General features: G+C 38.0%; 1 protein-coding gene across 1 annotated transcript; it reads right to left on the bottom strand.

Annotated features, from left to right (window-relative positions):
* Nucleotides 1-12,819: 12,819 nt before the first annotated feature.
* LOC307097989 (olfactory receptor 4F3/4F16/4F29-like) lies at nucleotides 12,820-13,827 on the bottom strand (the record flags this gene model as incomplete). Its single annotated transcript, XM_079768326.1, is given in 2 exon segments — nucleotides 12,820-13,341; nucleotides 13,345-13,827. Coding segments are annotated over 2 exon segments (936 nt in total). The 5' UTR covers nucleotides 13,759-13,827.
* Nucleotides 13,828-17,636: the final 3,809 nt, after the last annotated feature.

Genomic DNA, 17,636 nt, shown 5'->3' on the forward strand with positions numbered 1-17,636 from the left:
AAAGTTGTCATTTTTTCATGGTGAAGGGACTGGAGTCCGTGTTGATGAAAACACCTTGGCGGCTGCGGTGGCCGGCAGTGGGAGCAGCAGCAGGGTGATGGGGGCGGCGCCTTTCCCTGATCAGCCAGATTGCCTCCTGCAGAGGAGGCCTACTGACGGCTTAGGCCCACAGGGAGCAGGCCTAAGCTGTCAGTAGGACATCCCCTGAGGGCTCCCGGACTGTGAGAGGGGGCAGGGAGGGCTGAGGGACAGCCCCTCCTCCCCACAGTGCACCGGGCCTCTAGTTTCAAATAAATTCTTAATCATTTTGCATGGAAATTTGATTGTAATACTAGCACAATTCTTGGCAATTTTGCTTTCTTGGGGAAATTATAAACTATGCACAAGGTTCATGTTCAATTTTTAAGCACTTTTAGTACAATGAGAAGTGACTTTTTGGAAATGGGTTACTTTCTAGCTTGTGAACTTGGCATCTCTGCTAGGTTAGCTTCTGGGCAGATTTCCTGTGTCTTCTCCCTTTCTCCCATTTTTTTTTTACATAAATCAAATCATTTGGTAGAGGTGGAATCTAAGTGATTTTCCATTTCGCTTTGCATGTGCAGCCTGCTGCTGTGTCCATTCAATGTCTGATGCATAATTGGACATTGAATCAATAAATGTAAATATAACTTTTGATCTGTAATGCTTTTATACAAAGTTTATCTTAATAATAAACATTTTGTTCTTTTAAAATCCTGCTGATTTATAGTGGGGAATTGAGAAAGCCATATGCATGCCCAGGCAGGGCACATACTCAGAAAATGCCTGAGAAGATCATAAGCTTTCACCTCTGGCTGATTTATAGGCTCATTCTATGAGAAAGTAAAGGCTAATGCAAAGTTATATAAGGCCTGGGTAGTGAAGGAGTGCCCAAGCAAAGACTGGATGAGGGTTGTTTTTTTTTTATATTTTTCCCTCTGTCTTTCTTCTTCTTAATTTTCCTTTTTTGTTTCTTGGTGTTCAAGAAAAATCTCTTTCAAAAATCACTAGCTGAACACATGCTAAAGGAATAGAGACTTCAGATACTCAACATAACAAAGAATACAAAAACTACAAAAATATTTTAAAAGAAATTAAACAGCCCTAACCAGTTTGGCACAGTGGATATAGCGTCAGCCTGCAGGCTGAAGAATCCCAGGTTCGATTCCGGTCAAGGGCATGTACCTTGGTTGCGGGCACATCCCCAGTAGGGGGTGTGCAGGAGGCAGCTGATGGATGTTTCTTTCTCATCGATGTTTCTCTCTATCCCTCTCCCATCCTCTCTGTAAAAAAGTCAATAAAATATATTTTAAAAAAACAAAAACAAAAACAAAAAAACTTGAGGAGAAGATTCTTATTTCCAGAATTTATAATGTTCAAAATTTCCATTTTAAAAAATTAAGCAGGTGATGGGGGCGGCACCTTTCCCTGATCAGCCAGATTGCCTCCTGCAGAGGAGGCCTACATTTAATCATGCAAATAAAAAAAGAAAATATAGCCCATGCACAGAAGAAATAAGCAGAAACTATCCTTGAGAAAGCACATACATTGGATTTACTGAACAAAAACTGTTTTAAAATAACTCAGGGAGCTAAAGAAAAGCAATAGAACAATTGGGAACAAATTGAGAATAGCAGTAAAGTTGAAATTATAAAAAGGAGCCAAACTTAACTTTAAAAAGCGCAATTACTGAAGCAAAAGGTCCTGGAAGAACTGGACATCCATATTCAAAAGAATGAAGTTGAACCCCCTCCACATACCATAAACAACATTTAATTCAAGTTCAATGACTTCAACATAAGAGCTAAAACCACAAAACTCTGAGATGAAAATATAGTAATAAATCATGGCCTTGTATTGGTAATGAGTTCCTAGATATGACACCAAAAGCACAAACAACAAAAAAATAAATAAACTGGACTTTATGAAAACTAAACTTTTTTATAACAAGGGACACTATCAAGTAAATAAAAGACAACCTAGACATCAGAAAAATATTTATTAGTCATATATCTGAAAAGGCTCTAGCATCTAGAATATATATTTAAAAACTTACAATGGAGCAACAAAAAGACCAAAAACAACCAAAAAAAATTCAACAACTAAACATGGAGAAAAATGAATAAACATTTTTTTCAAAGAAGATAAACCAATGTCTAAGAAGCACATGAAAAGATGCTCAACATTATTAGCTATTAGGGAAAGCACATCAAAATCACAAAATACCACTTCATAATCAACATAAGGCCATTATCTTTCTTAGAAAAAGGAAATTTGTTGGTGTTGGTTCGGATGTGGAGAAATCAGAATCCTCATACACTGCTTATGGGTATGTATAGTGGTGCAACCACTTTGGAAAGCATTTTTACAGTTTTTCAAAATGTTAAAAATGGAGTTAGCATATGACCCAGCAATTTCATTCCTAGGTATATACCTACAAATATTGAAGACAAGTAGTCAGACAAAAATTATATAGATGTGTTCATAGCAGCACTATTCAAAATAGCCAAAATATCCAAACATCTTTCAACAAATTAATGGATAAACAACATGTGGTATATTTATACAATGGACTATTACTCAACCTTAAAAAGAAATAACATGCTATACATGCTATAATGTGGATGAACTTCAGAAATATGCTGAAAGAAGCCAGATACAAAAGGGTACCCATTGTATGATTCCACTTATATGAAATATGCAGATTAGGTAAATCTATAAACACAAAAGGCAAATTGGTAGTTTTCAGGGCCTGACAGGGAAGCAGAACAGGGAGTAACCTCTTAATAGTATGTGGTTTACTTTTGGGGTGATGAAAATGTTTTGGAACTAGAGAGAGGGTGGTTGTGCAACATTGTGAATGTACTAAATGCCACTGAATTATTCACTTTAAAATTATACATTTTACATTATGTACATTTAACCTCATTTTTTAAAGGACAAAAGATATAAACACTCTGAAAACAGATAAGAAATATCTCTCAACCATATAAAAATGTTAAATTTCATCAATAATAAGATGACAAGCTAAAACCACAATGAGATACCATTTCTCACACATCAGGTTGGAAAAACACTAAAATTCTTGTCAAGACTATGGAGAAACCTAGTGTTCAAGTGGGAATGCAAAATAGTTCAACTCGTGCCCTAACTGATTTTGCTTAGTGGATAGAGCATAGTCCCATGGACTGAAGCATCTCAGATTCAATTCCAGTCAAGGGCATATACCTCAATTGAAGGCTCGATCCCTAGGCCTGGTTGGGACATGTGTGAGAGGCAACCAATCGCTGTGTTTCTCTCACATTGATGTTTCTCTCCGTGTCTATTCCCCCTCCCTTCCACTCTCTCTAAAAGTCAATGGAAAAATATCCTTGGGTGGGGATTAACAACAACAACAAAATAATTCAACTCCTATAGAGGGGAATTTGGCAATATCTAATAAAACTATGTATGCATCAATCTTTAACTCAATAATCCCACTGTTGGGACCTGGAGACACACCACCAAAGATACAAATATATATATATTTACACAGTATTATTGTGATTGCAAAATATTAGACATTACATAAGTGTGCAAATATTGGAGATATACGTTTAATACATACAAATACTGCATATGTATTTGACTTGGTGTCTGCCAAATCAAATGGAAAAAAAAATTGCCAACACAAACTATAGTGTCTTGGGATTCACATTTGGAATATAAAGCTGTAAATATATGCAAGGAAGTTTTTACAATAACAGAATTATGATTTTGAGGAGAAAGGAGGTTGTGATTTGGATAAGTCACAGAGAAGATTTCTGGGATGGCATCTTTTACCTAGTTCTATACAATGACTTGAGTGATGATTACTTTATAAAATTGGTTATACTATAAAATTTTGTGTATCATGTTTTATTTTGCAATTTAAAATAATAAATAAAATTAAAGCCAAAGTATGGTGAGCAAGGTACAGCACAAAACCTCCAACCTTGTCATTCTTGTCTGGAAACCTACATTCAACTACCATTAGTAGAAACTAACCCTCTAAGTGTAGATATATTTTTAAAACTGAAACACAATGAACAAAGGAAATTTGGCTCCTCTGCCTCAGGGAATAAGGTAACTGCATCTTCAGGAAGCCAGAAAACTTAGAAAGTTTCTTTCTGTTGCATAATTCTCCCCTGTGCGAAGAGTTACACAAAATGCTGCCAAAGTAAAGGCAGTTAATTAACAGCACTAATTATGCTTGGGTAGTGACCAAGTGGAATTGCAGAGACTTGGTATTGCCAGCCAGAAATCAGTCCATTATGGGAATTGTCTCTTAGAATCATTTTGGCTTTCCCAGGGTAACTAAGGGGAAAAGTGGTTAATGGGTCACTTGGGGGGTGACATCTCTTTCTGTAAATTACCATTTCCTTCCCCTGTTACACTTTTTTTGGCCATAGATAGCCCTGTGTAACAAGGAAAGTAAATAATAACTGAATAAGAATAATGGGGAGGAAAATCTTATGTCAATTGCAATATTACAATATCCTTGAGCCTTTGAATAATGCTATCTTCTATAATAAATTAAGGAGGTTCTGGCAGATCAAGTACATTCTATATATGCCAGATTTGCATCTAAGTTTGCAGTCAACCAAAAAAGCAAACTATTACAGTCACTACCAGCCATCTGAACTAACATATTGAACACAAAATCATTGCTTAGTGCCATAATATCATTAAATGTGGCCCAATCCAATATTGCATTCCTTCCATCCAGCTCAACACCCTTAGAATTCATTCCCATACATGTTCTGGATTTCTGTTAATATAAATATGTAAAATCTTGCAATTCTTTTGATGTGTACTCCATCTTCTCATGAGTCCTACTTTGTCCCTGACTTATTGTAGATTTCTGGGACTTGAAACTGATTATAGGACTAGGAGCAATGTAAATAGGTGAGGGCAGAAACTGAGGATTAACAGTGGTCCCATGTATGGCAACCAATTCAGGGAAGGTCATTACAGTTTCTTCAGACAAATCTCTTCAGGTACAGAAAGAAAAGATGCCTCCACCAGTAGAAAGGATTGGAAGAATTTAGAGATTCAAGTTTCTTAGTTTTATTGGAATCTGCCCATATGCCTCCATTTTTATTTTACTTCTCAATCAATCCCATACCTTTAATTTAAGAGATGGTGTGAGGTTATGAACTCAAGTTGCCTTGTAATTTAGCAATAAAGATATTAGATTTTTCCCTGAAGAAGACATTATGCAGTAGTTACAGATGACAAAAGTTTCTTTTAGGGGAGTCATAGAGGCTTTCTGGCCCCTTGCTTGATCTCAAGATGGGAATTTGCACTGACATGGTCTATATTTGGCATCAGGGTAATGTTGTCCTGGTAAAATTAGTTTGGGACTTTGGCTTCTCTTCAATTTTTAAAAGGGTGTTTAAAAAGGATTTACATTAATTTTTTTAAAAATATCTGGTAGAATCGACCAGTAAATCCATTCAGACCTGGAATTTTCTTTGTTGGAAAGTATTTGATTACTAACCTCCTCATTCATTGTTCCATTCAGATGTCACATTTATTCACAATTCAGAGTTGGTAGATCATATGTTTCTAAGAATTTGCCCATTTGTTCTAGGTTATCCAATTTGTTGGCATATAATTTTCTTATTTTTTTTACTTTAAAGTTTTTTATTTTTTAATTATAGTTGTCATACAATATTATATTAGTTTCAAGTGTATAAACCAGTTTTTAGACATTATATAACTAAGTGATAATCCCATCTGATGTCATACATTGTTATTCAATATTATTGACCGTATTACTTATGCTATACTTTACATCCCTGTAACTACCAATTTGTAATTCTAATCCCTTCACATTTTTCAATCATCCCCCACCCACCCTCTCATCTGCCAACCCTCAGCTTGTTCTCTGTCACTACTTTTCTGTTTCTGTTCTGCTTGTGTGTTTATTTTGTTTTTTACATTCAATTATTGACAGATATGTATTTATTGCCATATTATTATTCATATTTTTAACTATTTCTCTTCTTCTTAAAGAATACCCTTTAACGTTCATTGTAATACTGGTTTGGTGTGATAAACTCCTTTAATTTTTCTTGTGTGGGAATCTCTTTATATGTCCTTCCATTCTAAATCTCTTTATATGTCCCTCCCCACGCATGCCCCCACCCCCCTGTTGTCCATGATCACTGGTTAAGCTCATATGCATGCACACAAGTCCTTTGGTTGATCTCTCTACCTTATCCCCACCCTCCCCTACCTTCCCTCTGAGGTCTGACAGCCTGATCGATGCTGTTCTTATTCATCAGTCTATGTTGTTCATCATTTCCCCTAGATGAGTGAGCTCATGTGATGCTAGAAATACACTTGATGGGTAGAGTAATCTTGGTTGTAAGGCCTTGCTTTAATCACCTTCAATATTTATTTCCAATACCTCATGACCTGCAATGTTTTTGTTTAGACATCAGCTGACAGTCTTATGGAAGCTCCCATGTAGGGACTAATTGCTTTCCTCGTAATGCTTTTAAGATGCTCTGTCTTTAATCTTTGGCATTTTAATTATTCTGTGCCTTGATGTGGGCCTCTTTGGGTTCATTTTGTTTGGGACTCTGTGCTTCCTGGCATTGTGTGTCTTTTTTCTTCACCAAGTTAAGGAAGTTTTTGGTCAATATTTCTTTCTTTTTTTTAATATTTTATTGATTTTTTACAGAGAGGAAGGAATAGGAATAGAGAGTTAGAAAGAGAGAGAAACATTGATCAGCTGCCTCTTGCACACTCCCTACTGGTTATGTACCTGCAACCTAGGTACATGCCCTTGACTGGAATAGAACCTGGGACCCTTGAGTCCACAGGCCAACACTCTAGCCACTGAGCCAAACCAAGGCTAGGGCTCGGTCATTATTTTTCAAATAGATTCTCAATTCCTTGCTCTCTCTCTTCTCCTTCTGGTACCACTATGATGTAGTTATTGTTATGCTTCATGTTGTACCAACGATTCCTTAACAATCCTCATTTTTTTAATTCTTTTTTCTTTTCCTGCTCTGATTGTGTGTCTTCCAAATTATTGATTCAGTCCTCCACTTCATCCAACCTACTGTTTATTCCTTCAGGTGTAATCTTGATGTCAGATATTGTATTCTTTATTTTTGACTGGTCCTTTTATGGTTTCTATGTTCTTTTTCATGCTGTTGTAGTTCTCACTAAGTTTCTTGATCAACATTACAATCATTACTTTGAACTCTGTATCTGATAAATTGCTTGCCTCCATTTCATTTGGTTCCTTTTCTAGAGATTCTCTTTTTTTTGTTTTTCTTTCATTTGGGACCTGTTTATTTTTTATTTTTTCTCCCCATCTTGGCTGCCTCTTTGTGTTTGTTTCTATGTTTTAGAGAGATCTACTATGACTCCTAGTCTTCATGGGGTGGCCTTATATAGTAGGTGTCCTATGGATTTCATTAGCACAGACTCCTTGATCACCTGAGCTTGGTGCTCCAAGAATGTTCCTTGTGTGGGTTATGTGGGCCCTCTTGTTGTAATTGAATCTTTTGTTTTGTTTTGTTGTTTTTGTTTTTTGTTGTTCTTTTTAATCCTCATCCAAGGATATTTTTCCCATTGATTTTTAGAAAGAGTGGAAGAGAGAGGGAAAGACAGATGAAAATACTGATGGGAGAGAAACATATCAATTGGTTGCCTCCTGCACAGGCCCTGGGCCAGGGCTGGGAAGGAGGCTGCAACTGAAATGCTCTATCCACTGAGCAAAACCAGCTATGGCTGTAATTGAGTCTTGATTGCTATTGGTGCATTCGTGTGTAGGACCAACCCTCAGACTGGCTAACTGTGAGCCACAAACCCGACAATAGTAAGTGAACTGCAGAGCAGGTGCTGACTACACAAAGCGGAATTCACCTCAGCAGAGTTTGGTGTCTGCCGAGATCTCCCTTTGGATATTCTGCTTGTGAAGCTTATTGCATCCTGCTCTGATATTGTCTGAAGCTGGTCATGGGGTGTGTTGGTTCTGGACCTTTTCAGAGGAACTCTGGTGCAGGCCAATGTCAGACACTGTCTGTGCCTGGCCCTGGACAACCTGTTTGGAGCTACAAGTGATCCACAGTTTGTGGCTGCCTCTGCAGGGCTTGGGTACATGTGGGAAAAAACAAGCTGTGCACCAAGTTTGGCTTTTACCAGCACCAACCCCAAGAAAGCAGGTCAGCAAAAGTCCCAAGGCACCCTGAGATCTGCCTGCACCTGCCTCTGCCTGCCAGCTGCCTGTTAGGTTCAGTTACTATAAGAGCCTCTGGTGGAGTTGAGAGAATGGAGCTAGTGAATCTCCCATGATTCAGAGGTGCCAGCCAGGCTTCAGGGAAGGTGGTGGATGTGGCCCCCACCACAGAGCCATATAAGTCAATCTGTCCTGGATTTTACCCCAACCTCAGCAAGGCAGAGCCACTAGGGGTCAGGCATTGGGGCCTTCAGAGACCAAAGGGTGGATCTATGAAAAGCCAGAAGGGTAGTTCTATCAGTCTCCAGTGAGTGGGAAACACCATTCAGATTCATGGGAAATTGGGGGGAATGGCCCCTACCCCAAAGCCAGGCAACTTAGTCACTGACATCCCCTGAGTTTTCCCAGACCTCTACATACTAGCCAAGGAAGCTGACTCCCAGCAGGGCCTAAGCTTTGCAGGGTGGGGTGACAAAGAGTCCAGAGGATGGGGCAATTGCTTTGCCCCAGGCTGATACCACATAAAAGGGAGTGTTCCATCCAAAAAAAGAGGGCATCTGTGGTATGGGAGAATGACTCAGCACAGGGATCCTGGTGGCTGTCCTCCCAGGTCTCTAGTCTGCTCTTCCTTTCCTCCACCAGAATCCAGGGTGAGTGTCTGCAAATGAAATTTTGTGCACTTGCCCTTTAAAAGGGTACCCATGTCTCTAGCCGATTCTGGTCTCTTTCTGGTACACAGAAACCCTGCTGCTTTTCATAGCCAGATATTATTGGGCACCTCTTCCTGGCTCTGGTGCTCTGGCTGGGGAGCCCAGCCTAGGGTTTAGGCTCCACACTTCTAAGGGGAAACTCCCTCCACTGAGATATCCATCCAGAACCTCAGTAATAGCCAGTGGGAGTAGGGCCAGTCTTTTATGCATCTCCATCTTTCCTACCAATCTCAATGTGCCTTCTTCTGTAAGTCCTTGGTTATAAGACTCCTCTTCAGCTAGTCTTCAGTTGGTTATTCAGGGTGATTGATTGTTGTTATTCCAGTTTGGTCCTGGAAGAAGGTGAGTGTAACTTCCACCTATTCTGCCACCATCTTGAAATCCCCTGGATATTGATTTTCTTCCCTCAATATGGGAAGTTTTCAGCCATGATTTCTTTAAATGGGGTTTATACTCCTCTCTCTCTCTTTCTCTCTCTCTCTCTCTTTCTTATCTTCTCTTCTCTTTCTGGATCTACTCTGATACATATATTTATTTTCTTGTTGGTGTGTCATATTCCCTTAGGGTTTTTTCATTCTATTTCATACTTTTATCCTTTTGCTCCTCTGACAGGTATAAATTCAAATGGCTTGTCTTCGGGTTCATTAATTCTTTCTTATTTTTGACAAATTCTGCGTTGAACCCCCTCTAGTGAACTTCACAATTTAATTATTGTATTCTTTACCTCCAGTATTTTTGTTTGGTTCTTTTTCCTATCATATCTATCTCTTTTGTTGATATTCTCAGGGGTTTTTTTCAAATGTTGCTTTCCTGATTTTATTTAGGTGCTTATCATGTTCTATTATAACTCAATGTGCTTATTAAAGATGATTATATTTAATTATATTTCAGATAATTCATAGATCTCCATAGATCTGCATTTCTTTTAGATTGGTTCCTGGAGATTTGTTTTCCTCCTTGGGTTGTGTTATGTTTCATTCTTTATGTTCCTTGTAGGTTTGCTTTTTTTGTCTGTGTATTTAAATAATCAACTTCCTCTTCAAGTCTTTATGAACTGGTTTTGACCAGGAGAGACCTTCACCAGTCAACAGTGCTCACTATGAAGCAAGATCCCTCAGAGTGTGTGCTTTAAGGCTGGAACAAGACCCTCTTAACTTCTTTCTTGCCTTCCTGGAGAAAAAGCCTTGGTTCTGTGGTTTTTGTCAATCTTGCAGAACAGTGCCAACTATAAGAGGATACACACTTCTTTACTTTGTTGCTAGCTGACCAGAAAACAGCTTTTCCAGTTTTTTAGCACTCAGTGTGAGCAAGAACTTGGCTTCACAGATGGCACTCTGAATTTCTGGGGATTAGGCCCCTTCTGCTTCCTTCCCTCCTTCCTGGAAATAAACCTCAGTTCTGTGTTTACTTCCAGTCTCACAGAGCAGCACCAGCTGTAAACAGTTGCCCTTCCCTTTCCTATGTTCTTAGCTGTGTCAAGGAACCAGGCTCTGCAAACTGACAGTGCTAAATATGAGGTGAGATTAAAAACCTGCTCTCTTATAGGCCATAAGACAAGTCTTCATAAACTTTTATAATCCTCACTCAAGGACCTACTTTGATTTTAGAGAAAAAGACATCAGTGTGAGAAAGAGACATCAATCAGTTGCCTTCTTGTAAGGAATCTGACTGGGGATTGAATCCACAACCTTTCAGTGTATGGGATGACACTCCAACGAAGTCACACTGGCCAGGACAAGTCTTCATAAATTTAAAACTATTCAAATCATACAAAGAAGGTTGTGGACTACAGTGAAAATTAATTAGAATCAATGACAAAATATCTGGAAATTTTCCATAGAAATTTTAACACATGTGTTTAAAAAAATTTTTTTAATTAGAAAGCATATTGAACTGATTTAGAAGAAAACAATATATAAAAATTTGTGATGCAGTTAAATCAGTGCTTAAGGGGAAATTAAAAAAACTAAATGCCTGTATTAAAAAAAAGAAAGGTCTCAAATGAACAACATAGTTTCTACCTAAAGAAACTAAGTAAAAGGCAAATTGAAAATGAAGAAAAAATAATATAAATATAAAGATTACAAGCAGAAATTAATGAAATAGAAAACAGAAAAAAAAACAGAAATAGAGAAAATAAATGAAACAAAAACCTGGTTCTCTGAGAAAATAAAAAAGTTGAAAAACTCTAGCCAAGCTGATAAGATAAAAAACAAAAAAGACACAAACTACAGATATTCAGAATGAGAAAGAAAGGAAAATATCACACATCTTACAGATATTTAGAAAGATAATAAGGGAATATTGGGAACAACCTTTTCCAATAAATTTAACAATATAAATAAATGTACTAATTTATTGGGATACTCAAAGTATATAAAAATTGAATTTATACTTGAAAACCTTCCCACAGAGAAAATTCCAGGCCTAGATGACTTCACTGGTAAAGTTTACCAAACATTTAAGAAAGAAATCATATCAATTCTACAAAACTCTTGCAGTAAATTTAAAATAAGAAAGTACATTTTAAAACTAAAAGTAATAAATAAGTACAAGAAAAAAAAAACTTATAGACACAGATAACAGTATAGTGGTTACCAGAGGTGAAAAGGGTGGGAGGGTAGTAAAGGGTAAGGGGGATCAAACATATGGTGAGAGAAGATGATTTGACTTTGGATTATGGGCACACAATGCTATATATTGATCATGTATTATAGAAATGTAGACTTCAAATGTATATAATCTTATTAACCAATATCACCTTGATAAACTTAATTTTTAAAAAGACCAGCATTACCCTGATACTAAACCAAAAAAAGGCATTTTACAAAATCCAACATTTATTCTTGGTTTTAAAACTATTCAACAAACTGAATAGAATGGAACTTCCTCAACTTGAAAAGGGCATCTATGAAAAACCTATAGCTAGCATTATATCTATACTAATAAAAGCCTAGGTGGTGTCTTGCCTCGTGTCATCACAAGATGGCCACCCCCAAGTCGTCACAAGAGGGCCACCACAGATGGCCAGCAGGGGAGGGCAGTTGGGGGCTAACTGGGCCAGCAGGGGAGGGCAGTTGGGGGTGATTGGTCCAGCAGGGGAGTAGTTAGGCATCAATCAGGCCAGCAGGGGATCGGGCCTAACCAGCAGTTGGACACCCCCTGTGAGGTCCCAGATTGGATAGGGTGCAGGCTGGGCTGAGTGCAGGCTGGTGCAAATTTTGTGCACTGGGCCTCTAGTTTAAAGATAAAAAACTGAATGTTTTTCTCATAAGAATAGGAATAAGTCAAGCATGTTCATTCTAACCACTTCTATTCAGCATTGTACCTTTTAATCTATCAAATTCAATAAAGGCAACAAAAATGAATAAAATCAACACATTAGAATAAAAGGAGTAAAATGTTTTTATTCACTGACAACATGATCATCTATAAAGAAAATCTTAATCTATAAAAAAACTAGTAGAAGTAATGTCTTCAAGATTCAATGTCAATCAATAAGCAAAAACAATCTATTGTATTTATGTATATTAGTAATAAACAATTACAAAATAAACAAAAATATACTTTTTAAAACAGTATCAAAAATTTAAATACTTAAGGATAAATCTCAAAAAAGATACGTAAGACCTATTCACTGAAAACTATATAACATATCTGAAAAAATTTTAATGGGATTTACATAGATAGATATACTGTCTTTATGGCCCACTCTTCCCTGGGAATAAATACATTCAGCAGTTAAAAATATGTTAAAGGTTTGATAACATTCAAATCAATATGTGGTGCCTCAAACTTCCTGAATCTAAAATATCAAACATAGAAACAAAAGGCTACACCATGGTTAGTAAAAAGGACTTATCATATCACTTAAGAGATCTTTCTGTAAATCACTAAATTTTTGCATGCTCTCTTCATTGCCTCCTTCATATCTTTATTCCTGAATGTGTAGATGACTGGATTCAGAAAAGGCGTGAGAACTGCATCAAAAATAGCAAGAAACTTGTCCATCTGGGAATTGGGGTGTGGCCATGTATAAACAAACATGGTTGGGCCAAAGAACAAAAGGACCACAGTGATGTGAGCTGACAAAGTGGAGAAGGCCTTGGATGATCCCCCGGAAGAATGTTTCCAAACAGTAAACATGATGAAGATATAGGAAATAAGGAGTATAAAGAAGGAGCCAACACAGATAAACCCACTGTTGACAGTGACCATGAACTGCAATCTGTAGGTATCTGTGCAGGCCAGTCTGAGGAGCCGAGGAAGGTCACAGTAAAAGCTGTCCAATACATTAGGACCACAGAAGGGCAGATTAACAATAAATGCTAGTTGGAACAACGAGTGACTGACACCAAGGGCCCAGGCAGCAGTTGTAAACAAAATGCACACTCATGGGCTCATGATGGTCAGGTAGTGGAGAGGCTTGCATATGGCCACATATCTGTCAAAGGCCATGGCAATGAGCAGCACCATCTCCACACCACCAATGACATGGATGAAGAAGATCTGAGCAATGCAGCCTCCAAAAGAGATGACTTTATGCTTTCTGAAAAGGTCATAAATCATCTTTGGTGAGGTGACAGAGCAGGCTCCTAAGTCAATGAAGGAAAGACTGGCCAATAGGAAGTACATGGGGGAGTGTAAATGAGGATCAGTGGTCACAGAAAACACAATGAGGATGTTTCCCGTCATGCTTGCCACATAGAGCACAGAGGAAGACACCAGGAGTAGAAGCTGGATCTCCCATGAGTGGGTGAGTCCCAGAAACACAAACTCAGACACAACCGAGTGATTCCCTTCATCCATAGATCCACCCAACTGGGATGTGGCTGAAATTATGAGAACTAAGAAAATGAGGAGGAAATTGTGATTATGGAGATGACAACATGTCAATGAAGTTCAATGTTCTCATTATACATGAGAAGTATACAGTTATCCAGTTCCTCAAATATACAAACGAAAAATAAAAGTCAACATAATATCACAACATGTGAGCTGCAACATACTTTAAACCTGTCTCCAATACTCTCACTGTAATGTTCAGCTCTCAAATTAACAGATTAAGCAAGAACAAAAGTTTCATGAGTGTTCGTGACATTCATCACCTGTTTAAATCACTTCTGATATTGACTATTCCTCATTTCCAACAAAGTCCATCTTGTTTTTATGTATATTCTCATTATCCTCTTCTTTTTCCAGTGTGTTCTCACAATCCGCTGACAGAAAGCAGGGATAAGAGGAAAGCATGATTAACTGAAGGGCTGTCACCTGGAGTGAAAGGTTCCTGAGACATGAGTTGAGGCTGAGTTAGGATCGACTGTAGATTGAAACTGAATGAAGAGGCTGGGGTTTGTGAAACTGGAGAGCCTCTAAGTATAGTAGAACAGGACAAGTATGTGGATCTTGATAAAATATAGAACCAGCACTATTTTCCATCATACTTTATCATGTCCACTGCTATCCTGGGTGTCTCTAATTTCCACACAATTTTTCATAACTACAAAGCCCTAAGCTGGCCTCGACACTCTGCAAGGCTTTTATAAGGAGCCTATGCCTCCTAATGATGCAAGGCTTTCTCTAGGCCTAATAAATGTGTATTTGGGATATTTCATCAGAGTTTAGCCAAGGCACATGCCTAACTTAGCCACTGAAAATACAAAGTAGCACTGCAGCTTTTTTTCTGCCCATACAAACCTGGGTATTAAGGACCAGCGTTTGGAATAGTTGAGATATGGAATTTTCATTCATCGGTGATACCCTTTGGTGACACCCTTATGTCCACTGACATCCCTCAACCCTTTAAAATACTGAGTACTGCCTGCATGGTAACCTGTTCTGATATTTTATACTACCCTGCTTACTTTGACTGAAATACATTCTGATATTTTATCTTCAAGAGACTTTGTATTTTATACTTTTGATTTATGATTACAAAAATAAGAGAAATATCAAACACTAATGAGATACATTTTAGGGGGGCAGATTCGCTTTCTTCTTGATTTGAACCATAAAATACAAAATGCAACACTGGAGATTTAGTCCTTTAATATGTATTGTATTTATATGTGATGTGAAGGGTGAGCAAGAAACAGTGTTATGTTTCTCCGTATTCAGTGCCCACCTCAATCATTCCCTATAGTAGAGAGTAGTTCCTGAAAACACTTCATACAGGTTAATCATTTTAGGAGTTGATGAAATACACTAGAACAGGTATATCGACATCCTTCGTTTTTGCAGCTACAACTCCACAAAGGGCCCTATGACTGATGCCCTCATTCATCCCAGACCATAAAACTCATAGAGTCCTGAGTGAACTGACTATGGCATGAATCTCTATATTCTCACCTACACATGGTAATTACACTGTCGCCTCTGTTGCCAAGAGTCCACAGTCTCAAGCACATACTTTCTATAATCAGAAACCTGAGACCTGGTGTAGGGGGAAGGCAAGGAACAGCCACATGTGCTGCTTGCTCATCAGGGCAGGGAGAGTCTGCATAGGAGAAGACTGACGGGATGAATAAGCATGGAAACATGATGGAAACACTGGGGAGAGACCCAGGAAACTCAGTAATTGTTAAAAAAAAAAAAAAAAAAAAAAGACCCAAGGCCTTAATGAGAAAAAGCACATGTCCACATTGTGATGAGAAGAATTCTCATGGAATTATATAAAGACCATCCTGTCCAATTGGTCATCATTCAGGTGGAAAACATGAGACTCAACAAAGTAAACTGAACTCCTCAGATTCACACAACTGTCAGAATTGGGCACCAACAGTTAGGTCTCTTGATTCCTATTCCAGAAAGACAAATGCTAGAGAAAATAAGTAAAAAAGAGAAAAATGGGAAACAGTGATTTTTCCTGGTTAACACACAAACTAACCAGTGACTTTTACACAAAGTGTCCATTATTAATACTAAACTATATAGCAGGCTAACAACAAGTAAATGTAAAATGTGTGCCCAATTAAGGATTATTTGACCAATACAATAAATAGTTAATTGTATTTAGGAAAGCGATTATTCATTGATATTGTAATTTTTGTACTGATTCTTATTTTGCTGCTTCTCTAACTGGTCATTACAACTGTTAAAAAAAAAAAACTCAAGGTGAGCCCTGGCCCATGTGGCTTAGTTGCCCCATGCACCAAGAGTGTTGCCCCATGCACCAAGAGGATGCCAGTTCAATTCCCCATCAGAGCACATGACCGGTTGTGGGCTCCATCCACAGTAGAGAGATGCAGGAGGCAGCCAATCAATGTTTCTATCTCTCTCCCTCTCCCTTCCTCTCTAAAATCAATAAAGACATATTTTTAAAAATTTAAGGTGATGTTTCTAAGGAGCCCATTCTTTTGGTCTTTCTAAATTTTATTGTGTGCAAAGGTCAATTAAAATTCTAAATACTTCTTGTAGTTTCTATTTAAAATTTCTTTCATACTGATTTGTTTTTTTTTTGTTAACTCCTGTAAGCCAAAGAACCAAGAAAATAATTGAAAATACATGAATTGCACACAGAACAAATACAATCTAATGTGGTATACAATATACTTAAAGTGAATAGTAAGATGAATATTAGTGAGGGGTTTTTTGCTGGGGAGGGGCAGTGTCAGTAAGAGCAGTTGGGAAAGGCCAGGAGCACAGATATTGATTTGGCCCTTTAAGGATTAGAGAGAACTGAATAGGAAAAAAGGAAGAAATATACAATGTGAGGAAAATACCTTGAATTATACACTGAGTGGCCAGATTATTATGATCTCTGAACACATAATAATCTGGCCACTCAGTGTAGACTGACCACAGAGTTGGGATTTTAAAATAAGGTTTTTCCATGTATAAGAACTGCATTGTGGGTAGTTAGAAAGAAGCAGAGGACTTACTAGCCAGAGGCTGGGGGCCACTATCTCCTGGTCACTTGACATATCAAGATTTGCAAGCTTTCCCTTATACATAAGTACACTGAGTGGCCAGATTATTATGCATTCAGAGATCATAATAATCTGGCCACTCAGTGTATAATAAGAAGTTGCCCATTAATATTAACTATCATTATTCATATGTATATAGCCCATATTTTATACCCAGGTACCTATAGAAAGTCAGTAGGTAGTTCTTGATTGAGAGGTTAGATTAATAACCCCAGCCAGCCCTAGCCAGTTTGGCTCAGTGGATACAGTGTCGGCCTGCAGACCGAAGGGTCCTGGGTTCGATTCCGGTCAAGGTCACGTACCTCGGTTGCAAGCTCCTCCCCGGCCCTGGAGCGTGCAGGAGGCAACCAATCTATGTGTTTCTCTCATGCTGATATTTCTCTCTGTCTTTTCCTCTCTCTTCCACTCTCTCTGAAAATCAATGGAAAAATATCCTTGGGTGAGGATTAAAAAAATAAATAAGTAAATAACCCCAGCCTGTCGTAAGGCCATGCCTTCAGGTCAGTGATCTTTATTATTCTTGATTCTATTCTTTCTCAATCACATTTTCCAATAGTTTTAAACAGGCATAAGGGAAAATTCCTCATTGAAAACGTTATAGAAGCCATGATTAATAGTCTCCCAGTGATAAGGCACCTAAGGCTTCACAACATATTTCTTGCCGGGGATTAGAAAGCATTTAATCTCTAAACCTAGAGCCAGCACTCAACTTATTTTTCTAAAGTCTAAGGAATAATCTTATATGCAGAGGGGAAAATA

The sequence above is a fragment of the Cnephaeus nilssonii genome, assembly GCF_951640355.1.
Source record: "Cnephaeus nilssonii genome assembly, chromosome: 4".
Taxonomy (NCBI): domain Eukaryota; kingdom Metazoa; phylum Chordata; class Mammalia; order Chiroptera; family Vespertilionidae; genus Cnephaeus; species Cnephaeus nilssonii.